The 24920-nt window shown below is 56.8% G+C and overlaps 5 protein-coding genes across 5 annotated transcripts; 3 read left to right on the top strand and 2 right to left on the bottom strand.

The window, feature by feature from the left end:
- Window positions 1-2305: 2305 nt before the first annotated feature.
- On the top strand, window positions 2306-3387 carry B0H64DRAFT_67022 (uncharacterized protein). The gene has a single exon (XM_062808595.1). It carries the CDS (start codon window positions 2403-2405, stop codon window positions 3081-3083), a length of 681 nt encoding a protein of 226 aa, XP_062661675.1. The 5' UTR covers window positions 2306-2402; the 3' UTR covers window positions 3084-3387.
- Window positions 3388-6445: 3058 nt separating this feature from the next.
- Window positions 6446-7301, top strand: B0H64DRAFT_67030 (uncharacterized protein; the record flags this gene model as incomplete). Its single annotated transcript, XM_062808596.1, has 1 exon — window positions 6446-7301. A coding segment is annotated over exon 1 (401 nt), but the record flags the coding sequence as incomplete, so codon positions are not given.
- Window positions 7302-10790: 3489 nt separating this feature from the next.
- On the top strand, window positions 10791-12649 carry B0H64DRAFT_67098 (uncharacterized protein). Its single transcript, XM_062808597.1, has 2 exons — window positions 10791-11719; window positions 11786-12649. Exons 1-2 carry the CDS (start codon window positions 11054-11056, stop codon window positions 12485-12487), a joined length of 1368 nt encoding a protein of 455 aa, XP_062661677.1. The 5' UTR covers window positions 10791-11053; the 3' UTR covers window positions 12488-12649.
- Window positions 12650-19775: 7126 nt separating this feature from the next.
- Window positions 19776-21943, bottom strand: B0H64DRAFT_67117 (uncharacterized protein). The gene is made up of 5 exons (XM_062808598.1): window positions 21676-21943; window positions 21513-21589; window positions 21414-21446; window positions 20944-21318; window positions 19776-20890 (listed from the first exon to the last, which is right to left on the bottom strand). Exons 1-5 carry the CDS (start codon window positions 21737-21739, stop codon window positions 19946-19948), a joined length of 1494 nt encoding a protein of 497 aa, XP_062661678.1. The 5' UTR covers window positions 21740-21943; the 3' UTR covers window positions 19776-19945.
- Window positions 21944-22641: 698 nt separating this feature from the next.
- Window positions 22642-24689, bottom strand: B0H64DRAFT_422193 (uncharacterized protein). Its single transcript, XM_062805558.1, has 2 exons — window positions 24177-24689; window positions 22642-24125 (listed from the first exon to the last, which is right to left on the bottom strand). Exons 1-2 carry the CDS (start codon window positions 24312-24314, stop codon window positions 22719-22721), a joined length of 1545 nt encoding a protein of 514 aa, XP_062661679.1. The 5' UTR covers window positions 24315-24689; the 3' UTR covers window positions 22642-22718.
- Between the last annotated feature and the right edge of the window lie 231 nt (window positions 24690-24920).

Below are 24920 nucleotides of genomic sequence, written 5' to 3' on the forward strand. Positions count from 1 at the left end.
TGCAGGACGACGCCGGCCGCAGAGAGCGCTGGCCAGATGAAATGGGCCATGTCAACTGATGATGGTGGCGGCATTCTCCTAGATAAGGAGAAGGGCCTCACACGGCCATGCGCACACCAAATTTGTGCGACGCAGTCCATGCTTCATCGGACGGGCTGCGGTGTCATGAATGTCTGGGTGTGTGTGACCGAGGCGTCTCCCCATACTCGAATGCCGGCCGGTGTGTGGCCTATCCCAAATGCCTCAGAACGGGCAGCCGCCGGCTGGGCTGGGCTGCGGCATGCCGGTGCTGCACGGCGAACTGCACGACGAACAGAACGGCAAGAGGCTTGATGCGGGTTGGCGGGTTCGCTGCGCAGGGGCGGGGAGGCTGGTGTGCTGCTGGTGTGCTGCTGGTCGGCGTGGTAAGCCGGGGGGACAGGGTCGCGAAACAGGAGAGCGGCGCGCGGCACGGCGAGATGCGAGTGCACCACCACCCCCTTCCATCGCGTCCTTGTGATCAGTGGACCACCGCTTTCTGCGGTGCGGCAGCAGGGAGGGGGGACCACTGCATACTCACATGCAGTCATGCTAGGTACCGTACATACAGTACACGTATGGGTAGAGCCAGGTGTGCCAGGGCGTTGGCGAGACCCCACGCGGTGATCCGGCAGCATTCCGTTTTCGGGGGAATCCTTTCGTATCGCTCTTGGGTTGGTCTGACATCTCGCGGGGAGGCTTGGATGATGTGCGCCCATGGGGTCTCACAAGACTTGTTTCCCGTCCGTACCCGCTTCGGGAGGAACTGTCAGATCCCACATTTTGGGGCGGCACATCTCGGTACGCTTCAGGGTGTTACAGCGTGCTGGATAATAGCGATGTCCCCTATTATTGGCTCGAAACACGGCCGCGGTGCAACCCCAGCGGGGCCATTGGGCGGCTTCCAACGGGCTTTTTCAGGCCCTTCGTTGGGCCGTAAGAGGCGTCATTGCCCCCCCCCCATGAAACTGGATTGCCTGACCGTTGGATCGACCCGTGACAAAGCCTCGGGCATCCCCCCCCTTGGTTCTGTTGTTCTGTTGCACGAAAAGCCAAGGCATGTCTGAATTAACGAGGTGGGAACCACCACGCGTCCACAACGGACGGCAGCCGTTCAAGGCTCGCTCGCTCGCTCGCCCGCCCGCCGCGCAACAAAAAAAAAAAAAAGCGACGGGACACGGCAAGATGGGCGGCGCCAAGTCGAGGAGTTATCGCCCGGCCCTGTTTGTGAAGGTGTGAGGGGGGCGACAGCCCACTACATCAGCGGGCAGTCTCACCGCTGTTTGGCCGGGTTGCCTTTTGGGGCGGTCGCCTGTCGTCGCCTATGGCCTCTTTGGTGGGAGGCGATGCGCGAGTGGTGGTACCGGACCCGAGCTGCAATAAATCACAATGTCGACGCACGGGAACCTCCTGCGCACGGCGGCTTGTTCTTGTGCCGCGGGGCTGCTGATTCGGCAAGCCGGCTGTGATCCAACCATGGCCAGGGGCAATCGAAGGAACCCCGGGACCAGACGTCTTACCCGAGCCGCTGCGGCACAGCAACAGCGCCCGTTGGTTTGTTCAAATTGGATGACTGAAACCCGTCCAAATCAGGCTGCGCCGCGAGAAACCACCGGGGTTTGCTGTGCCAGCGCATCGCCAACCATGCTCACGGCCCGGCCCCGACGCTAAAGTGAACCGGTAACGCGGAGACCCGGGCAGCCGATCGGCAAGGACAAAGCACGCCCTCGGCCATTTACATGAGTGTAGTCACCAATCGAAGGCCCGTCTCTCGACCTTGTCACCGTCCGTCCGCTCAAAAGGTCGGCGAACTTGGCGGAGGCGCACGGAAATGCGCCGAGGGTAGGGTTGCCCTGCAAAGTTCGTGTTGCCGATGGCAGACGCTGCAGGATCCCACGCGCGCTAATATGTGCGAGTGATATCAATATGTGACTGCTGGCCGAGCCGTGCTGATTGATCTCCTGCCCTCCGAGCCTCCATCCTTCCCTCAATCCACGGACATGCAGCCTCCGCGCTTTGTGACCGAAAAAGAAAGGACAATCCTCCGCAAACCGTGGGATTTGTTTTTGCTTTGCCCACCCCCGCCTGTCGAGACTCGTACTCCAACCGAACCCGGGAACTTGGTAGACCCCTCCACGCGATGTCATGTCGGGTGGCGAGGTCGGACTTTTGTCCATGATTTGATGGCATCGGTCCCAGGAAAGGGAGGCTAGCATTTTAGCCGGATTGTGCGTTTGCTGGTCGAGAGCAACTCCGGCGGTTCTGTTGGCCGTCGGCTTTCGGCGGTCAACCATGGCTCAGCCCTACATGGGACAAAATTCCAAGTCAGTGTCGCCGAGTCGCCCCGGCCTACGTCAGCCGACGCTGGTTTGAGACGAGAGGGTATGGATGAACGAGCAGTGATTAGCTCGTCGTTCTCCGTCCTCGGTGTTGTGGACTGTGGATTTGTTGCCGCTGTGCACATACACTGTGGAACGTGCAACGCACGAGCCGACGACCCACGACCCACGACCCACGACCGACAAGAGAGGATGAATGACACCGGGACGGGCGGGACGGGAAGTTACGGTATCGAGTATGGTAAGTTTCGCGGCCCCCATTGCAACGTGGCGCGACAGGGAACCCTGGCTGCCCTTCCTCCGACCGAACGCGATGGCCAAGAGCGGGAGCCCCTTGAAAGCGCGTCTTGGATTTGGGGTCCAATCAGCCAGGCGGGATGGCAACCGAGAGACACAATCGGCGACTGGAGATGGAGACAGCTCCAAACCCTCGATCGCCGACTTGATGTGTTGGTGACTAGCAAAAATGCGGAAATGTCGGGCGAACCTATCCTAACTAGTGAAATCAGAAGACCAACCGAATTTTCAAACCTTTTGCTTCACGGCATGCCCGCACTGAGTCGATTTGATTCTGGACATGGACTCCCAGGCGATGATGGGTCAATCGTCGGAGAGCGCTCCGTTCCGTTTTGCTTGCCCCCTGTGGTGGAGCGCTTTGGGGTGGCATCGTGCAGAGAGACAGCGGAGTCTCGACGACGGTCAGAGGAAATGAGATTGGGAAGCTGAAGCTGGGGGAATCTCGGCTGCTTCCATGCCAGATTTGAGCCCCGCCAGCAACACGAGATCTTTCGTCTTTCGGGAACTGGCGCGCGGGAGGATGTGGGGTGCAGGACGGGTAGATCACGTGAGAGCCAAGCCATGCGCTGATTTGCTCTGGGCACCTCTGATGGGTCTTGTTTTTTTTTGTTGAACGAAGGGCGGCCAATTTGGCCATTCACAACAGCGCGCACCCCATCACGAACCATTTTTGGCGAGAAATTGGTGCATCCCAAAGATCGCGATGCGAGCAGCGTCTTGGGGGCGGAAAATACTTCCAACCGGTTGACCGCCTTTTCAGGCACTTTCTGGAAGGAGCGGCCTGGGCCCAGTCCCGGATTGTTTGCGCCGCGCGAGTGCGTCAGCGGATCGCCGTTGGTTGGCCTGCAACGACGCCAGCCATGGCCCGTTTTTCCCTTGGGATTCCCCCCGTGCCTCGCAATCGTCAGACGGGAAGGCATCGTCTCACCCGAACCGGCCGCCTTTCTTTGCCAAAATTATTTCAAACGGGATTCCGTTGCTTAGAAGTCCAGTCTTTTCAAATGGGCCGGCCACAAGGCCTCTTTGTGCCGCATTCGCCTAGCGCCTAACCTGTTTGTGCCTGGGCGGAGCCGAGAACGAGCTTCGTCTGACGTTGGGCCCCAACTCGCTCTCGGCGCAAAGGGTCGGAGTTGGTCTGCTTTTGTCGAGGTACAGGCGAGTTATCACATTTCCTGCCGTTGGGAGAGGCGACGATGAGGCGTTGGAGATGCACTCGGACCTTCGTGGCACCGCTTGTCTGGTTGAATGCATTCTTCGCCGTGCTAGGAAATGACTGATCGCTTTTGTGTGGGGGGTGAAAGCGCCCAGGAAAGAAGGGGGTCAACTGATCACGGTTTGGAACTTCCGAGGGCACGACGGTCGCATCCGAGGCAAGGGATATGCGCCCAAATGCAAATCAGTCATCAAAGAAGCACCCCATGGTCCCCCTGAGCCCCCTCCGTTCCGAGAATGAGGCCCGCTCGCGACTTTCTCGCGGACTGTTCCGCGGTCTAATTGTTTCTTCAAAATCCGGCGATGAGGGGAACGGCAAGATGAGAGCTTCGTTTAGACGGAAAGGAACTAGCCAGGTCACGCAGGGGGAAAGGTTAAGAATTGTTGTTCCTCCACGAGAAGTCGTAGGGAGGATTGGCATGAGTCAGTGAATAGCCTGATCAGTTGAAGCGGACCTGGGACAGAGTTTCTGATCGTGGGATGGGGTCGAGTCAATCGCATGAAGACCACTACATCAGGAAGGCATGTTGATGCCCGACACAACACGGTTGAGGTCTCCTCGCAATCAACCCAGTCAATCCTTGATTCGTCCAGGGCTGTCAGACCCCATCGGCGCTGTCGCCCAGCAGCTGAATACCGATGCGTGCTGCTGCTCTTTGGCTCTCTTCGACCCTGGTGTTTCCTAGCCGGCGCGCTAATGCGCGCTCGCCTCCTCGACACCGTGTGGGACCGTTCGCGCAGCATCGCCTCCAGGACTCGTCCGGACGGAGAATAACCCAAGGCAAGGGAACGGCGGGCGCGGGACGTTCCCGTACCCACTGTCCCGTCGCTGTCACGTAGTATCAATGTGTAATGCCTTTGGCAAAACGGTAATTACCTTACGATGGTTCGGGACGCCTTCAAGGTATTCGTAGATCAGGCATTAATGAAAACCGTCTGTGACTTATCAGATACATATTCTGCGCTTTGTGGCCTACACCCCCCTTCAATTTGGAGCCGCAGTTTGGCAATATTAACCCGAAGCAACCGCCGCCGGCTAGACAACCAGAGCATAAGGTCGGTACTCGGCCCCATCACATCACTACCAGGCCCAACCTGTTCCGTTTGCCGATGGGAAGGAATCAGTGACGCCACCTAGAGTACATAGATTACACATGATGCAAGAATTTATACCCGTGAGTGGGCTGACACCTATAACAAACAATAATACGTGGCCAAAGCACCTCGTTGACGATACAGGGGGCCACGGACGGACTACAACAGCTACGGAGGAAGTGCCTAGCGCTATAGGTACGTCCAAGTATATGATGCGGGTGTTGCCGATGCCTCTTGGGTTCGCGCACGGAGCTGCCCAAGAACCCGACCCCAGCCAATAACGTATACCGACGTCTGGAAGGGAGGGATGGTAGCTATGCACCAATGTACTCGCCCTCAACAAACAAGGCATGGTCTTGAAACCAAGTAGGCAAATGCCGTTCGTGTCGCACGCGGGGTGTGTTGTGTGGCTTTTCTTTATGGCGCTAGCCTTGGAACTCGACGATGTCTTTCAAAACCCTGGATCTTTTACTCTTTGTCTCAACGATTGTTGACTAACTCCGGCAAAGTTAGTGCAACCGCCGTTTCCAGCGTTATGCAGGGAGAGAGCGTTGTGATTGAAACACGGCATTGCTGGCGACACAACATGCCAGTTGTCTCAGCGGGTTCCCCGTGCCTTGAAGCTGGGAGAAGCGAGCCTCGGGGCACAATGCGATCCAGAAACACGTCAGCCAATGGCCCCAACAGTTGCATGTGCCGCCGCGGCCTGCCATGCGGGAGCAGTCGAAAGGGTGCAAGGATGCAGATGAAACGAACCAATCAAAAGTCGGACCCGGAAGAAGGGCAAGCGGGATGAGCCTAAAGAGGGGACGGGCGCTCGGGCGGCACGCGAATCCATGCCGCCGTCACTTCCATCGATCCATCCGATCCTTGTCCCCACCGGCTGAGGGCTGCTTGGCAGCGGAGAGAGACGGGCTCGCCGAGTCGACAGCGCCCTTGCACCCATTCTGTACCCTCGACTTGGTACGAAAAACGGGGACACCTGAACACCAGAGCAGGGCAGGCTTGCTGAGACTGTGCGGAGTGTGATGGGATGGCAACACCTATGCGGGTTGCGGCATGTCTCCAGTTCCTTTGTGTGACGACGACGACCGCCGGCTTTGGATCGAGCTGCCGGAGGCACGGGTGCCGGAGCGGGGGACACAAAGCCGACCCACCATCCATTTCACATGCACGTTGGCTTCGAGTGTTTGGCGACGAGGGCTTGCAACCCACCCTCCCACCTCGTCTTCATGTATGTACCGTATTGCACCGCCCCAACAAGCCCGTCAACGTGTTCGTTTGTAACCAATGCCTGCCGCGGGTTAGTTATCTCTTGCGCGGGGATACCCACCTCAACTCGGTACGATCTGCTGATTCATTAATTTAGTCCATCTCAAGTAGCGTGGTTTTCCGCGCTGAAATGTGGGCGTTGATTCGTTGTCGCTCCTTTGCTGCAGCGTGCTCTGGAGGCCGTTATGGCGGGGTGGGAGGTGGTGTTTGCGAATAATGACGGCGACCTGCTTCCCCGTCAATCTCGGTGAATGGTTTGGCTGCAGGTTTTATCGTCTCTCACATTTCTTCGAAATGCGCCCCTCGCCACCATGCTGCAAGTCGCCACGATGGGGCGATACAGGGCTCCAGTCTCAAAAGTAAACAAGTGCGAAGAAGCCAATCACGCCACACCGGGCCTCAAACCAAGCGGGAGCGATGCCCCAAGACACAGCTCCGGGATCGGGGAAGGCATCGCCAAAGTCGGGTCGGACAAGGATAGCCTACCTTGGGCGCTGCAGACGGTCTGCGACATTTTCAACTCGCGTAACCTAACCCGGCTGCTGCGGTGACCCACTGCTCACGAGGGCATGGTGGTCGGCTGAGGATGCGGGAAGAATGAATCAATGAACTGGGAAAATAGCGAAACGGATCCCTGTAACGCTGGTTTCCCAGCGGCTTGGGAGAGATGTGGTGGCGGCGATGCCCCGCCCTTCAGCTGGAGGCGCCATTTTTGTCCGGGGCGTCTTTGAGACCTGGGCCGTCGACCGCGTCCCGAGGGGTATGGACATTCGGCTCCTCGGCGGGGAGAATTTCCTCGGAGCGTACATGCACATGCACGCATGTTTTCAAGGCCTGGCTTGCGGCGCCGTGCAATCGGCGGCCCGATCAGATCTTCGCTCCCAAGCGCCTGCGCGGGAAGGCCCGCAGACCAAGTTTTGGCTGCGCCTTGATCTCTCGGCAAGGCCGGGGTGCGGCGAGGAGAGCCCACGGCTGTCGACAAGCGATGCTCTCGGCCCGGTTCACGTCGGATGGTCCAGAACACAGCTTGGGTTTGTTGATGTATAGTAACGATTGGCACGCTGCAGAGGCGGGGTTACCCAACCTCCCACCTTCACAGCAGTGGCACGCTCGAGTTCAGCGGAGGCAGCGAGACACGAGCACAAACCCGCGGGACGGGACGGAAATTTGGTTGCTCGATGCTGCCGCGTCCCGTCAAGTTTCTGCCCGGTGTGCCACAGAATGATCGATCGTGCGAGTCGAGGAGCACGAGTGACGGGATGAATTGCAACCCCATGGAAGCCTGATACTGTCTTGCCTCGGTCGCCGTTTCCTAGTACTGTGTAATGTCGGACGCTCCTTCCCTCCCGTCCGAACCAGCACAGTGTAATTTCGGTGATTCTTGGAGCGAAGCTCACAACGTCTCCTTCGCCCACCCTTGGGCAGCCTTGACAAAAAAAGGCCTCGAGGATAGGTACCCGAGCTGCCTGTACGACGTGGCAAACGCAGCTGGCCTCTGCAGCGGAACTTCTGATAAACGGAATGTTGAATGCATTCCTCGCGTACCACGGCGGCGTTGACCGTCGTCTGCAAGCAAGAGCTATCCGTCTCAACCCGCGGTGGTTGATCATGCTGACGCCAAATCGTATCACAGGAGCGTGTTCAGTCTCGGCTCGTGATAATGCTAACTCTTACACATTCGATAGGATCGATCGGCACTCAACTCGCTCGGAACGCACCTCTCTGTTTCGACCACATCAGCGTAGCCAAATGCGGTTTGGCGTTAGTTCTGAGAATTGCGGCAGTCGTCCGATGGGATGGGACGTCGACAACAAACGAGGTATGTACTTATTGTAGAACAATTTTTACGGAGATTTATAACTCTGGGCGACGTAATCAATACCCACCCCACGTTCCAAAATCCGCTCCCTTGCGCATCACAGGATTTTGGGCGACGAACATTCCTCGCAACCCGCTCCTTCGGCATTTTTATACGGGAGAGTTGAGATTTCTACTTGTGGAATTCGATCACGAACAGACCGCGTTCAATGTCCCCTCCTCGCCAAGGGGCGTCATGGTGTGCTCAGGGGGGCTATTACGCAACAAGACCGTATTGGATGGTCTGACGATAACTTGACAAACAAGCCACAGACGCACATATCGAGGGGTCAGCAGCTGCCGCCGCCCTGATGAGTGCACCGGGCCGAAGCCAAGCATATTGGTCGGCCTGGTGTAACCGAGCTCGCCGAGGCGTTGGGCGTGACTTTCGGATCGATAATCGATTCTATTCGGCACTGCTTCAAGCCCACGTATTTTACAGGATTGTTTTCAAGAAGGCTTAGACTTGGTAACTCGCGTTACGAGCAAAAAATAGTTCATGCCTTCACACTGCCAGCGGCCCCTGAACTTGGCCCCCAACCAAGCGGGCATGTGTGAGAGCAAATGTGCAAATAGCAGTGGGCGTGCAGCGATTTACCCATGGCAGGCCATATTTAGGTACGGCGCAGGTGTGCCCTGCAATCTCCTCGGTGCCAGCGTGTTTGTTTGGTGTTTACACAGCAGTATCGCGAGATGGGCGTTGAGAAAACATTGTGTTTTGGCGGCAAGTAAGGAATCAGAACCCTTGCCCTGCGGCCCCAACTGCGACCCAGTGCCGCTACCGCGGTCATGACGTAACAAAGATACGGACGGTATCTCACAACAAAGCCTGTTTTAGGTCGTGCGTGCCTCCGAGGCCAATATCGAACTAAGCGAACCGTCGAGAGCAGGCCCCTCGGGATCCAAGGAGTTATTGTAATATGTGCTGAGAGAGGGAAACACATACGTATCGTAGTGTAATAACCAAGCTGGATGTCCTCTGGGTACGGAAATACCATGGAACACATCCCTGGCCCGGGCGGGAACGCCCACCCCGGGCAATCGCCTGAACTGGGACCACGGCCCGCACCTGCTCCCCAGCAGGAAGTTCCGTCGCTTCCATGACCCACCCTTTCCCCAAGCCACCAACTCCGTCGCTGGGACCGGTTCAGGGGACCCCTTGAAACCTCGACTTTGCCCGCCACGCCGGTGGCCCAGGAATTCCGGTTACTGGGGTGTTGCGCATGCGCCGCTGAGCCTGTGACCCAACACCTGCTGCGGCCACATGCGGGAACACCGACGGATCCATCCATCACATCATAAGCAACCATCTCTCATTCAACGCTCTCTTTCCTCTCCCCTTCTCCGACTCTTACCTGCTACGCTTCTCCGGACCCTCTCACGATCGGTTCAACGCAGGTCTCAGTTCTCCCTTGTTTCCTCGGGACGGCGACCCCACATCCGTCCGGCCAAACGGCGAAGCCCAGGCTTGGCTGGCGCTTTGACAAAGCTGTCCCATCACACCCCCCTTGTCTGCCCGGGCCAGCCCGAAATCCCGAAACATCTTCTGCCTGTCGTTCAAGGAAACCTTCTTTCTTCCCGAGAGCAATCCTCATTGTGAACCGGGCAGGATTTACCGACAAGCTAGTTATTTAACAAGCAAGTATTCGGCTACTCAATCTCGAACGGTCAATCGCCCAATGCGAAACACGAAACACGACCACGCACAAACGGATCCAGACACGTTCTTCGGGCCGTCGTCAGAAACGGGCAGGGTACCGTACCTTATCCACTTTCGTTCTTCTCTTTGAGGTATGTATTTTACGCTTACTGTACACCCGTACGCGCTTCTCTTTCTCAGTCACACCTTCGATTCACCTTGCCGCTCACCGAATCCCATCGCATCTGCTGGGCCCGGACCGGAATGGGTGGAGCGTTTTCTCCATTGGAGGCGGTCAGAAAAGAAGGCGGCAGGGCCAGATTTCCTTGATGCAAGTGCGTCGTCTTCAACTGGTTCCCTGCGTTCCTTCCATTTCTGGTCACTCGGTCGAATCCGCCCCAGTCTGGCCGTGCGCACAGGCTTCGTTCCCACACCCTGGCGACTTCTGCGACATCCCTTGTCGACCTCTGCATCTACCCCCCCCTCCCACACAGCACGCACACCCAAGTACCATGCAGCTCACACCTGCACAATACGCCCGTTTCCGTTTCCTTCCCGCTTCGCATCCATGCTCCACCCCCCTGCCGTTCTGTCAGCCGGTGCCTCCTTGGTTACGCACTGTGGGCGATCGAAACTGCTCACGCTTCGCTGTTGGAACGCTTGGGAAGGCGCTTGATTCGCTGCAGCAGGAGCGGCCTGCGTCCTTCCCACTCCAAGGGGTCTGATGGTTTTCATGCAGGCCCCTTGGTTATTTTGCCTTTTCAGCCCCCGCCGGTCGTTCCCACCCGCATATCTCATCCAACGCTAACTTTCGGGACCCAGGCCGTCAGCACAAGGGAACTCCCGCTCCTTGCTTTGATAAAAAGGCTCGTTCCAGTTCCCGCCCCCCCGGCGCGACATCCATACATCATTACCCGCCCGCCCTCCTTCCCCCCAGCTGACCCGCCCATCTTCCCGTCTATTTATTCATCCATCCCGCCCACTTCTCTCCCCCGCCGCCGACCTCGTGGCTTCTTTTTCAACTCGTGACCCATTGCACCGGTTTTTATCGCCGGGGGTTTGCTTGTTGTTGGGAATTACCAGCAAAAGGATCACTTCACTCGCGAGAGCAGCTGTGGGATTTCGAACCGTGCTTGTCGGGGCGAAAGGCGACTGCTTGCACGTCCTGCCAGGAATACCACGACCCTCGCAACTGGGACATTTACATGTCTCTATAGTCTGCCGGTAACGAGGGTCACTGTAAAAAAGAAGAAGAGAAAGGAACACCAAACGACATTCTCCCTCCATCCTCACACCAACCTGTACCATCCACAACCAGTTGAAAATGGCGGACGAATACCGAAGAGGACGGGTGGAACCACCACGAGACAATGCTGAAGACTTGCGCTACCCACCTCCTCCCGAGGGCGAAGATCGAAGGCGGCCCCCTCCAGCAGGACCAGACGGCGTGGCGCTGCCGCCCATGCCATACCCGCCTCCCGGTCCGCCGTATCAATCAGATCCGCGGTACCAGGAGAGGGCGTACGCGGCAGACCCAAGATACCAACCAGACCCGAGAAACTGGGCGCCAGAACCGCCAGCCCCGAACGGCTATCCTGCCCAACCGGATGCACGCTACCCACCACCGTTTCCCCCTCAGGATCCACGTCAGTTCGAAGACCGGCGGCAGTTTGACGACCGCAGACCCTACGACGACAGGAGGCAGTACGACGATCGGCGGCAGTACGAGGACCGGAGACAGTATGATGAGCAGAGGCTGTACGACGAGCAGAGGCAGTACAATGACCGGAGGGCGTATCCTCCCGAATCATACTACGATCCGCAGCAGCCGCCGCCGCCGGGCAGGGGCGGGTATGGTGCCGACTACTACAGGTACCCGCCAGGCCCTTATTACGGAATGGGCCCTCCCCCACCGCCGCCACCTTCGCAGCAACAGTCCGCGCCGAGGCAAAGGACGTCGATCGCCTGTCGATATTGCCGCAAGAGAAAGGTATTTTGAACAATCAACCGAGGCTCCTTTACCGCAGGAGATTCGTGCTAACTTCGTCTTTGATAGATCCGCTGCAGCGGTTACACGCATACGACCAACGGCAAATGCACTAACTGCGACAAGCTCCGGATCGACTGCATATTCCAGCCTGTGTCGTCGAATTCATCTGCCGCTTTCGTCCCCGTATCAGCCGTTCCGGGGGGCGTTCCGCCGGGGACGCCGCTCTACGGAGCCTACGGCCAACCTTTACCCCCCTCCGCCCAGTCAGGTCAGCAACCTCGTGCTTACCCATCGTACCCGGCTGCCGAATACACTCCCCCGATGCATTCACCCACGGGGTCCTACCCACCTTACGACGACAAAGATCCCGGCCGCCGACGGACCCGGCCGCCAGAGGAGGAGCACAGCGCCCGACCGCCTCCGCCAAACTATCCGCTTGATGACGACCCGCGAAGGCGATCTCCCGTCTCGATCCATAGCAACGGCACCCCGCCCACCGTTTACCACTCGTATCAACAGAGCCCCTTTGACCGGGATACGCCTCCTACCCCGAATCAGAACACTCCCAGTCGCCCCATCCCGCCACCGTCACAGATGCGAACCCCGCAAGCCGGGCCATCCCAGACGCAGCAGCCGCAGTCTCAAATCCCGCCACAGACGAAGAGTCAGCCAAACCCGATGAGCCTGGATAACCTGATGGGCCCGGCACCTCGTACAGTCAACGAGATCGACCAGAGCATGCTGGGGAGGCTGGGTCGGCGATCGTGAGAGCGTGGAAGGTTCTCGGGGCTGCTGATAGAATGGAATTCAAAAACCGGAGCGTGTGCTGGTCGGAGCCCGCGAAACCGAGTTGTCAGCTCGGAAAATAACCGACTTCATCATACAAAATTAGGCCGCGGAGGTCAATTTTCGGGCACTGCCATCATTTTTCTAAAACAAAGACAAGATAATGCAAGCGCAGTTCTCCCCGATTCGTTTCTATCTCGTCACTTCCTCTTATTTCGATTTCTGTTACGACGTCACTCTATTTTTCGCATGTTGGGCGGTCGCTCCATCATTTTAACGATGCCGAGTTCATGTTGAAGGGAGGGCATGTTCAGTTCAATGTTTATGGGCCAGGACTCTCACCGGAGAGCGTCCTCGTGCCGAGGGGTTGTTTGCTTTACCTGGGTCGGCTCAAGTTATGTTTTTGGTCTTCAGTTTAGAAGTGCAAGGTGGAAGAAAGGAATCGCCTCGCGGCACAAATGTCATCATGATCTTTTCCTCCTTCATTCCCCCCCCCGCTTCTTTTATTTCCCTTCGCTTCCATTCTACTTTCTTCATCACCTCCCGTGCTTTGCGAACACGATGTAAACAGTGAGCGGTCCGATTACGTTAGTCTTAGCAGCTCCAACCTCAGCCAGGTTCGGGGCGGAGAAAATCGAGGACCAGTGGTTGCTACAGGTAGCATCAGTCTGGGATTCCTCTTTGGCAAACCTCAAATCACATATCCGTCCATCCCCGGCAACACCATTGCCAACGTGTCCCACAACTTACCCACTTCCCGCCGAGCCCCGGCCCTATAGCCGCAGCCAGCAACAGCGTCCGACTGCGACGCTGAGCAACCGAGTTGGCCAACGATCGCGGGACAGATCACATCCCGCGGCTTGTCCGGCAGGGATGGTTGCTTGTCTGTACCCAACTCGCTCACTAACCAGCATTGGGGAGGGAAAGAGAGGGGGTGAACGAGACGGATGGAGCCGACACGAGAGACAAGGTACTTACACAGTAACTACAGGTACGTACACACAACATGACAGGTCACACGATAACCAAAGGGACCTCCCTATCCGTCTTGCCATCCGCTAGGCTATCCCGAAGTAGCATGATGCTCGCTCGCAATAGCCACGAAAAAATGCTGGCCCCATAATTGAGGCGGTGGGTGGGTGGGTGGCAGACGGCGGCGGAGAAGGGGCCCCGGACGGGAGCACCGCCAAAGCCGCGGTATCCCGGCGACAATTTGGCCGTCGGTCGCTTTGGGGATTTTTGCCGCTAGGGGCCCGCCGCCGCCGCCGCTGCGAGCAACAATGGCAGGCAGGCAACACAGCATCACAGTGGAAACGTACTGTGTACGCGCAACCGGCCGGGGAGAGATATCACGCAGGCTGGGCCGGACTGGGCCAGGCTGGGCTTTCTTGCTCGTTGGTTTGCTCGCTCATTGTTGCTGCTCTTCGGATGGGGAGAAGGGGGGCACCTGATCGGATGCGAGTGACACGCTGGGCGGGAATGGAGAGGGGGGTGATGGGCTCAGGGATGTGGCCGCTTGCTGCGTTGCTATGCTGATGGGGCCGCGAAGGGCACTATTTGCTGGCGTGCCGTGTTCTCTCGCGGGCTCATCCCTGGCTGATGAGCTCTCACGACTCTGTCTCGCATGGCGCGGCGCTCCACCGCCGGCAGTGTTCTGGGCGAGTCGCTCTTGGTTTATTACCCCCCTATTTTTTTGGCCCGCGTTCGGGGTGTTGGAGGCCAAGCGTAACGCTGTTTCCGCTTCGATGCTCCGCGGTGCGCGCCGGGAGGGTTGATCCCTTCAGGTTGGAGCTGGTGTGATTTACGGCCGACTTCGCCAACACCAACCAGTCCGTTTTCTGTTGGATAACTGGCCCCATGAGTGATGCGAGTCTCTTGCAGTTGGTGTCTGGGCATTGGCACTCGTTCGTTTCACCGCTCCTTTGATTGATTGATACTTGTCGATATAGTAACATGAGAAGGCTGTGTACCAGCATAATCCACACAGCACAGCAAGCTTCGTCAAGCGCCTCGAGAGCACACTCCACAGGGGGTTGTTCTAATGCTTTGTTCACAGAGATTAGCACTGCACTGCCTTGCGTTCTGTGCCTTTTCTTTTCTCGTTCAGCAGCGAATCCGACCTTCACAGGGGAAGCAGGAAGAGGACGCCGGCCTTCGCTGTGCCGCGCAGAGGAGCGGCGCTCCGAAGGAGGCTCACGAGGGGGTGTAAAAGTGACGTATCATTTTACGCAGACTCACACCACCACCACTTTTGCTGCGAGGCGGTCGTTGTATCATATTCCGGTAGGCGTGCTGCCGCTTTCGGGCAGTGCTGCAGCGTCAAAAGCATGATGAGCCAGCCTGGCGGCGTGGGTTACCCATCCAGTTGCTAGCGGGTGCCAAAAGGAGCGGCCAGCATGAGACCAACATTCGGCTGCTGCTGCGGCATCGCGGCGCTCGTGAGAGGACAAAAGGTCCGATCCTTCGGGCATCAGCGCCCCCCTCACCATCGCACCCAATGGAGTCAAACGCAAAAAAGCAAGTCATATCCATGATGGTTATGCGCCATGACTCGCAAAATGGCACATCATCCTCATCAGTCCAATCATCACCATACACAGTATACCCCAGGCCGGTGGGACTTCCCGCTTTGCGTCTGGCGATCCGGCTACACCCCCAGAGGCTTGGACGTTGAATCAGTCAGGCAGTTGCTGAGCCCCGTCACGGGCCGAGCCCCTTGTGGAAAAGGGGCAAATGTAACTGACTCCTGCAGCCACAAGGAGTCTGATGTAGAAACGGAGGCGGTATTACTGCGTATGTAAGGATGTAATATCCGAAAACGGATTCCTGGTCATTACAAGTACGCGATGACGGTTCTTTCGAGGCGCGTCTGTCAGGCAGCAGACCGGAAAGGGACCGGGAGTGACCCAGTTGAACGTAAAAGGGCCGGCGAGAGGGCGAGTTTCCGAGGCATCAAGATTGGGCATCACCCTCATTAGCGGAATGCGAAAGACCGGTCTGGGCACTCTCCTTTCGGGAGGGATTCGCGGGAGGCTCCAGCCGTCTCAAGATCTTACCATGACACTAAAAGATCAGACTGATAAAGAGATTGCGCGCCGAGATGGGTGGAGGTATTTGCCGATGTCTTCTGTTGGTGACGTCGAGGTTCGTGAATCGCTCTCTTCTACACAGTAGCTACCGCAATTCTCGTCACCTTGTTATTATTGCCCCGTGTCAAAGCTTCGAGAATCCCGGTGAACTGCAATTACAACTGGTCGATATACTGAACAATACAATCAATCCCCTTGACCGACCGTTTCAGTTCCGTTAACTAGGGGGGCAAAATAGTTGAAAGGACTCCGTGGTGTGGTCCCAAAGAGAACATCAATCTGAGGTGAGCCCGGGTTGCTGGGAGAGTTCACTCTTCAGCCAAAACTAAAATAAACAATGGATTTGCTCAAATTATGTGGGAAGGCAGCGCCGCGCGCTTGCTTAAAATCAAGCTTCCGATCGGGCAGTTACCTAACCTCCGCCGTGCCTACGGGGAAGGATCGAACGAGTTAATGCGAAGCAGCCAACAACGAGAACCCGCCGCATCGAATTTCTTCTCCCGCGCAAATCCGACAAACTCAAAAAACAGCCCCCAATTCCGTACTATGGGTTATTAACCCCCAATCCCCAAGAACGGCGTATATCAGCTAATAATGCCCTTCCAGATGCGCTGTTGGGCGACCTCCAACAAAACGACCACTCTTCGCCCCCTCCGATCGGTTTAAATTTAGCAACCATCAAGCCTTCCGCCCCCTTGCCTCCTCTCCGGCCCGTCCGAAAACGAAAAGCGACCCCAAGAACGATCGGAATTGGCGCTCTACGATGAATAGGGGCTCGGGGACCAACAAGCTTCATGTCTGGTGAAGAATCCTCCGGCCACTACCGCGCCGCAACGGGATCTTCCCGACAGCCACCAGCGCGACCCAAATAGCCGGAGACATTGGAACTTTACACCATTTTTCCCCGTTCGGGAACCCTGCCTGAACGAGGGCTTGACGCTTAGAAGGTCACAGGAGGTTGGCAAGCTGCTGTCAGCTTACTGACTTGCCAAACCGCGTTAAGCACCCCAGAGAAGCCTAGCCATCAGCGGAAGGATCGGAGCCCTGTGCAATTATGAGAAGACAGAGTCGAAGTTCCCGACTCCGCGGCTTCACCGCAGCCGGCTGTCGACTACAGAGCAGAGCCCAACATGGAGACGGCTTTTACGCAGCTGTGGAATAGCCGGTCAGTACTTGCCTCGGAAGCCCAGGAAGGAAATTAGAATTCAACCCAAACAAAGACTCATTGTTCAAACCTGGCGGAGCGAAAAGGGAGCCCATAACCCTCACCACCCGGTGTCTGCTCTTTGCGTCAGACGCTGACGACTGCTTACCAGAAAAAGCCTCGTGAACAGCGCTGAGCGCGCGCGATAACGTGCCCTCAATAGTCTAGCTCTCGTGGTAATTGGCAATTCGATATTCGAGAGACGTGCCACGGAGCCCGACTGACCGGTTGGGGTTGGCTCGAACAAAGCTACCAGCTGTTGGCAAGTTCCGGCCGAAGGCTTAAGGAGAGAGTTGAGACGACTGGAGAACTGCAAACAACGTCAATCTCCTCGGTTTCTTCAAACCCCTTTCCGCGTTGGCTCAACAGAAACTAACCAAGTTCAACAGAAACTAGTTCAGGACCTTGTTTCCCCGCGCACTCCCGTACTGGCCCCGGCTACCGTAACAACAAGTCACACCGCCTAACGCAACGTTCTGCTTCTCGGCCCTTGATCGAATGTAATCAAACAACACTCACCCGCTCTCGTCGAACCCCAGACCCATCGCGTTCGTCTTAGTGGAGACTTCAGCATGGGTATCAACAAGGGGCCTGGCGTTGCGAGGGCAACAGCTACGGAGTGGAGTCTGGGAATAAATACCTCCAATGGTTTTCAATCGTCGACATCATGGGTGCAAGGGATGTTGATTTTGAGGTTTGTTGTTCCATTTCTTTCTTGCTTGATTAGAGTTGTGAAGAGTTGCGGAGTTGCTCTCTCGCCTTTCCTACGTAAGAAAAGCAATAGGCGAACCTTGGAGTCAAGGTTGCATCGGCCGTCACCAACATCTTCGTTATCTGCTTTTCTATCCTCAGTCTGGGATGTAATGCGCCAGGAAGAGAGGCCGTTTGGTTGTTCTGAACCACCGTCTATGTGTTTTCACAATGGCCATGCCGGGTGGTGCAACCCTATGTCCTACCGAGCTCAAAGCCCGTACCCGACCGAGCCAACAGACTCTGTCACAGCCCATCGAGGCAGACTTAAGTAGTTTACTTATAATACACATCACATCGGCCTTGAAGCCCCATGTTTCGTGACAACACCAGGGGGGTGTTGGTTGGTCATGGGCAACATGCATTTATATACCTGGGCAAAACTAGGCGGCGTTGCCGCAGTACCTACTTCCGAGCCCCATGGTAGGGTAGGGGCTTTATCCATACTAATCTCTACGCAGTATGTGTCGCACAAGGCAACTCCGCCCGTGGCTTGCAGCAACCTGTTTCATTTTTCTGCAGTACGACCATGCCGGGGTCAACCGAACATGCTTCCGACATCGGCAACAAATGGGCTTATTGAGACAACTTAGCACATGCCCATACCCCATGAACGAGTGTATCTATCAGTCCCAAATCTGGGGGGAGGGGGGATGAAACACGGTTCAACCAACTTACGAACGATTCAGAAACACAATCATATGGTCATATCGAACCCTAACCCCTAGACGCCATTGTTTCCTCCCTTGTCCTCCGAGAGCTTGATTAGGTACGTTTCTTCAGTTATCCTTCTCAATGATCTCGGTGGTTTAAAATAAACAAGAAGGTGCTCGTCAAGTAGCACAAGGCATGAAAACCTATAAGACGTTACTTTGGACGGTCTCAGCGAATATCAGAGTCGTCTCGTCGAGAATCTCACGCAACAGGGCCTATTACCAGGTTTCTCTTGAATACCGGGCTTTGAAAAGCCGTTGGGAGAGAGTGGAGCAGTTATGATCTTTAGGTAGAACTTCTAATGATTTAGCTTGGAGAATAACTCAAGAAGGCGTCCTTAGGCGTTGGCTGAGCTGACTATGTTCTTGCACTTTCAGTGACCCCTATTAAGTAAACAAACCCCTATTATACCTGAAAGTAGACATAAACAAAACACAGAGTTGTTTTTGAAGGCTCCCATTTGTGGACAGCACTAAATAAGTGGCTCTTAACTTTGCTAAATGAATGGTTAGCTGGCTAGGCGGACTAGCCCTAGGTATGTTATTTGAGAAGGGGAAGAGAAGCGACGGCTACCATTACGTTCGGAAGTAATGGTTGGAATGGTATGTATTAACATATCGTTGCTCTTCCATATATTCTGATTGTATTCAAACAATAATGCTAGTTGAGGCTATTACTGGTGTCTGTCATCCTTGATACAGATGTTTACTTGGGGTGGCAGGGAAATTGTGGCATATCACTAACATGATGCTAAGGACTTCGACGGCTGGAAAGCCCCAGCAGCTGGTGAGTTGTAGATATAGAAGTTCCGCATTCCCCAGTATCACCGAACCACCTCAGATGGCTAAACGGTCAGGGGGTGGTCAAGGCCCTGGGGTTAAAACTCCTGGCATCTCTCACTGAGAGCTCACCAGTTCGAGCCGCCCCGAGGTAAACCCTTCGGGGTTTCGTAACCGGCCACCTCCCTTCGGGGGGCTAGCCGGCGAGCTTTTGCTGCCTGGTCTTTCTAGTCGCAGCCCGACCCACAGCGAGCCTGCTTTTCTCACTGCTTTCTTGTTTCTTCATCTTGCTTTTGTTTGGTCAGCGAGATACTTAGATCGACATGGGCCATAACTACTACCTAACAACGCACACCTAGTGTGCCCAGGAACTGGCGAGGCGAACTTGGTTCCACGGCCCATTGCACAGTCATTGACGTAGTCGCAGTGGTTTGTCCTATAGGGATACATTAAAGACAACAAGTGTTGTAGCTCGATGCTGGCTAGGGAATCATGAACTGTTTGTTCGACAATCGCGGGGGACCAGCAGGGAGGCAAACCCCGTGGTGAAAAGGGATATATCATGGAGGGGCCGTACCGACATACGGCGACTTGAATAGAAGACAACTAGCTAATCTCGCGTATGTACGGGGCCGTCGTCAACCACACAAAGATAGATTCAGCAGAGGACGATGTCTCGGATAAACATGAAGCAGCTGAAGAAGCAGAAGATCGAAGCCATGCCTTCCCGCTCGTGTAAACACGCAAAAAAAGAGCAACGCAAACGAGAGGCCTGCCGTCTAGGCTCAACACAAAACACCAACAGAGCCGCATTTCCCAGCCATAAGACACCCAGGACATAAATCAACGATCGGATAACCACACAAAGCAAAACCAACCCACACACCACAAGTACCCAAGACCTCTAATACCGATAAACAGGCCCTCCGTCCTGTTTCGGCGTCGCCTTGTACAGGTCTGTCCCGTCATCCGACACGGGCGTGACGGGCTCCGCTCTCCCCCGCTCACCCGCCGCAGCCGAGGACGGGCCGCCGCCAAAGCCGGGATGGAACGGCTCGAAGGACAGGCGCGGCGGGCCGTTCTCGCCCAGCGCGCTGCCGGCGCCCGGCCGGGACGAGGAGCCACCGGCGGCGGCGGCGGCGGCTGCCGTGTAGTGGGACTCGGTCGGCGGGTCCCGGAAGGGGTCCTGGCCGTCGTCGTCGTCGGTGTCGTGGGCGCGGGGCGTGCCGCTCGCGGAGCGCGACGGGCCGGCGATGGCCGCGCTGCTGCTGCTGCCGCCGTGGTCGTGCGCTTCGAGGTGGGCTTTGCCCTTGCCGTTGCCCCCGCCCCCGGACCCGCCGACTGCTTTCCTGGCCGGGACGGGCGGTACGGCGGCGCCGGGCTGGTCGACTGGTGATGGGAGGTGCGGCGCTGGGCTCGAGGTGCTGGACCGCCCGTCTCCCAGGCCAAGCTGCTTCTTGGCTTGGAGCAGGGCGCGGCGGTGGTGGTTCAGTGCCTGCTGCAGCTGCTCGTTGGTGTCGATGAGGCTCTCCATCGTGTCGTTGTCCGGCCCGGGGTTCTCGGCCGCCATGTACCCCTGTATACTGCGGGAGGCGCTCGAACACCGGTCGGCGAACTCCTTGATCAAGTCGTTTTGGAGAAATTCGGCGGCAGGGGTGCACGCGACGACCTGTTCGAGAAGTTTGGCTGACGACCGCGCTTCTTCTAACCGGTTCGTGAGCTCGATTGGGTCCGGAAGACGTTTGCTGTGGCTTGGTCGAGGATAGAAAGCCTGCGGTTGATGCTGCGGGTATGGGTTGAAACCCGGCGCCATCATCGGCGGTGGCTGGACTGGCCCAGCAGGCATTCCCTGTGCGGTGTGTTAGCCGACCTTCCCCGGCTCGCCCGTCAGTCAACACTCACCCCAAAGGTCTTGTAAGCCTTCTCCTTCTCTTTCTTCCACATCTCAATCATCGGGGCTAGCCCTTCGTCAAGGCTTTTGTTGGTCTCGAACGAGTCCAGCGTTTCCATCAGGATCTGGCGCACGCTCCCGTCCTTCCCCGATCTGAGCAACTCCTTGGTGGCGTCGATGAATTTCTTATCCATAAACTTTGTGAAGCCCGGGCCCGGGTTGTCGGCGAGGATCCGGACCAACATGATGGCGTTGTATTGACATGATGGTTTTGACCAGTAATCTCGTTGCAAGAACTTGCGGATCAGGCGGGCGGACTCGGCAGCGGCAGCCGGAGAGGCAACGGTGGCCTCGACGATCGAGGGAAGGAATATCACATCGTCTCCCTGTTAAGCGCACAGCACCCCATCATTAGCTTCCCATCCTCCATCGAACGTGCCAAACAGGAAGACGGCGCGGGGCAGACAAGCGCTGGACATACCGACGAGCTTCCCACGGACAGACAGAATTGTTTCTGTGACCCTCAGTTAGCATCCGCAATGTGCTAGTCCGACCAGTGATCGATAGGGTCGGTTCATACCACACAGCGCGTGGCAATGGCATCGGGGGTATCGTTTGCGGGATCGATTGGTGCGTTTGGTGCGTCGTCGGCGCTGCCTATCGCGAGGAACAACACGTCAGCATCTCAACCATTGTTGTTTGCGCGAAGAGGGAGGATCGCAGGGAGAAGCGCCGTCACTCACTTCCACCAAATGTCTGTCGTTTCTTTAGGTTGCCCAGCACCTTGTTCATACTGAAACCCCCCATCTTGTCGAATGCGACAGCTTAGCGCACAAAAGTGCTGCCGACTTCAACTCGATAACTCGATGCAAGTCGTGCGTAAATGTCGGCTGGGGGTTGCGGGGGGAAGACTCGAGAGGTGGCCAAATGGGGACAGCCCGAATACCGCAAAGGTGATTATTTCGTTTGATTTTGTCGCGAATTGCCAACAATCCGTGGTTCCCGCGGTTTATAATTACCGCCGGCGTCGACCGCCGCCGTCCGCGTTCGAACTGTCCAAGCGCTAGGCAGCAAGGGTCCTTGAGTGCCCAGGTCTCGGCTCCGTTTTCACTGCGACGCGACACAGTCTTCGAGATTTAGAGTCACCAAAGCAGCGAATCCCAACTTGATATTAGAAGGCAACCGCTCTGAACTCTGACAGACCAGTGTGGAACAATGTCATCCGCCGAGCGGTTAGACGGGCTGTCACGGGGGGTTGCGCCAAGGGACCAGACGCGTGGATCAGACAAAACCCGGAAATCATCAACGTGGAGACGACCGACCTGTCCCCTCAAGAAAGAAAGAAAAAGGTCAACTGCCACCAAATTTCTCGCTGACAACAATGGTGATCATGGGCGAAAAGTGTTGCCAAGCCGAACGTAAGAGCGTGCACTGCCTCGCTGCCGTCGCCGGGACGCGCAAGCAACCATCCCGATCAACCGCCGCCGAGCAGTGTTCGCCAACGTCTGGTGGGAGGCCGCTGCGAAAGCCGTTTGTTAGTTGTCGCTTTCACACCAAGAGACTGATAAGATAAGCCCCGCAGCCTGTCTCGGCCCGCAGTTGATCTGCAGTGGAGTGGCCAAGTGGCTGAGACCTGGGTGCACCGTTGCAGAAGACCAGTAAGATCTCAGAGCCCAAGCAATACATAGTATGGCATGTCGGCAGCTGTTGGGGAAGAAATAATTCCTCGGTAAATTGAAGTTAGATGTACACCTCTCCCATCCTATCAACTACATAACCAACCGGGCTATTCTCCCTCCTCGTCGGGGGAGATATCCTCAACCACAAGGTTGCCTCCCCTGCCCATTTTCTCCCCGACCGTTGCCGCCACACTCGGCTCGAATGCTTCCCGCGGCAAGACTGATGCGATCTGAAACCCGTACTTGTGTTCGTAGCCCTCGGGCTTCTCTGGCCCCTTCTCCCCAGGCTCGTCTTGCAAGAGTTCATAGCACTCTACAAACGCGTACAGTTCCTCCAGTGTCGTCGTGCTAGCAAATTTGCGAATCACCCGACCGGCGCCTGACGAGGGAGGCATGTTGAGTGCCAGACGGACGGCGTCTTTTGCTGCGGCATCGGGCTCCGGTGCGATGGTGGTGGCCCGCCATTCCCTCCATTTCCGCCGCTGCTCCTGTAGGCGAACCGCGGCCTCGGCTTCCTCCTGCGCGCGCTTCTCTGCATCGGCCGCCGCCGCCGCCGCTTCCCGCTTTTGGCGCGCTCTCTCCCGGTCCGCGGCCAGGGACCTTTCGTAGGCCGAATCTTGTTGAGACCGGAGGTCGCGGGCCATCTCCTGCGCGGCTCGCTCTGACCGGACGCCGTTGAGGTCGGCGCTGTGCTTGGTGATGGCGCCCTGGATCCCAGCGAGGTATGATTCCGATGACAGGGGACCGACAAGGCGTTTTACGATGCCCATGCGTGTGCTACCCTCCTTGGGCGTGAGGCAGACGACGCAAGAAAAGGGGTATTTGGTACAGTTGTACTCCCTGGCGACCTGGTATGCCTCCGAGTCCAGCACATTTCCTCCCCATACAATAACATTGTTGGCGGGGTCGTTGATAAAGCTCACAACCTCGGGCGACAAGAGCGTGCTCCGGACGAAGGTCTCCGTCTCGTCGTGTTCCGGGGATAATAAAACCGTCAGCAGGAATTTGAGATCCCTCTTGGCTGTGTCTAACGCCTGTGCATGGCCGCCCTCGTAAAAGGGGAGACCGTGCGCTCCGTATTCTTCCTCAAAATCACGCCGAAACCGCTGGGCTGTTTCCTTGGGGAGGGTCACTCTTCGCCCGCTCGTTTGCCTCAATCCCTTCGAGATCGAAGATGCCACAAGCCGCGGCCGTATAGACTGTGGTAGGAATGACAGGAAGTAGAAGAGCGACCGAAAGACGCCGGCAAAGACTTTGTATCCGAATCGAAAGGGCGCAAAGAGTATGGCGACCAGGAACGGCGTACGATACAGCACCGAGGGCGGGGGCACTACCCGTGGGGCGGGCTCTGTCTGAGGTCGCCTTGTCGGCCGGTGTGGTCGAATGCTAGCATCTAGCAAGCTCTCGTGTAGGTTTTCGTGTCTCGCTGCGGCCCGGGGGATATTATCGTGCGCCGCCTGGGCTTCGGCGACGGGGTCGGGGCCTTCGCCATCAAAGAACTTGGCAATCGCAATCTAGACAGGAATCAGTCTGGGTTGGCGTCGAGGTAGAGACGGCGCACTGACCTGCACGTTCCACTGGGACCTCTCGAGAAGAGGGATTGCATCCTTGATATCCTGGCTTGTGACATCTGTGTACTGCTGGAGAGCCTCCTGCTGGCTTGCAGAGAGACTGCTCAGATCGAAATCGCCCGTGCCCGCCATCCTGCGTCCTGTGGACGTTTCGCCCGTCTAATTCCGACAAGACTGAGAGTATACGGCGGCATCAATCGTAGCGCATGCAAAGCCGGAATTGTGTAGAAATCTAGTGTTCGTCGAAATCGGGTGGTGGCTGGACGGAATCAAGCAAACACCAAGGTTTGGGGGAAAGCGGAATACTCGGCCACAGTCGAACTACCAAGGTACTTTTAGTGCTCCTCGGTACGGTTGCCCGCGCAACTGCAGGTGTTGTGCCTCGTGGACAGACAACTTTTCTCCGGTGTTGCGCAGTCGGGAAATATTATTGTGCACATAAATAGCCAGCCAAGGCAAGGTACCGAGTTCAGCCAAAGTGTTGCAAGTTGTTGATTGTCGGGTGGCCTCAGCTCTTGAAGATGAGGTCAGCATGCGTGCGAATACCGTGTCGAGACCTCGTGGGGAATATGCCACTAAACCCTTGCTGCTGATCTTCAAACAAAGGGCGCCGAGTCTCGTTATTCGCACATGATGTGGTCCGTGCTGTCGAGGCTGAGGGCAAGCCGGCGCCCAAGATGGGAGGGGCATTCGCCCCCACACCAATAACCTAGCGTGGCCGCCCGCGCTTCTTCCCCT

This window comes from Chaetomium fimeti (assembly GCF_033439085.1).
Source record: "Chaetomium fimeti strain CBS 168.71 chromosome Unknown B0H64scaffold_2, whole genome shotgun sequence".
NCBI classification, from domain to species: Eukaryota; Fungi; Ascomycota; class Sordariomycetes; order Sordariales; family Chaetomiaceae; genus Chaetomium; species Chaetomium fimeti.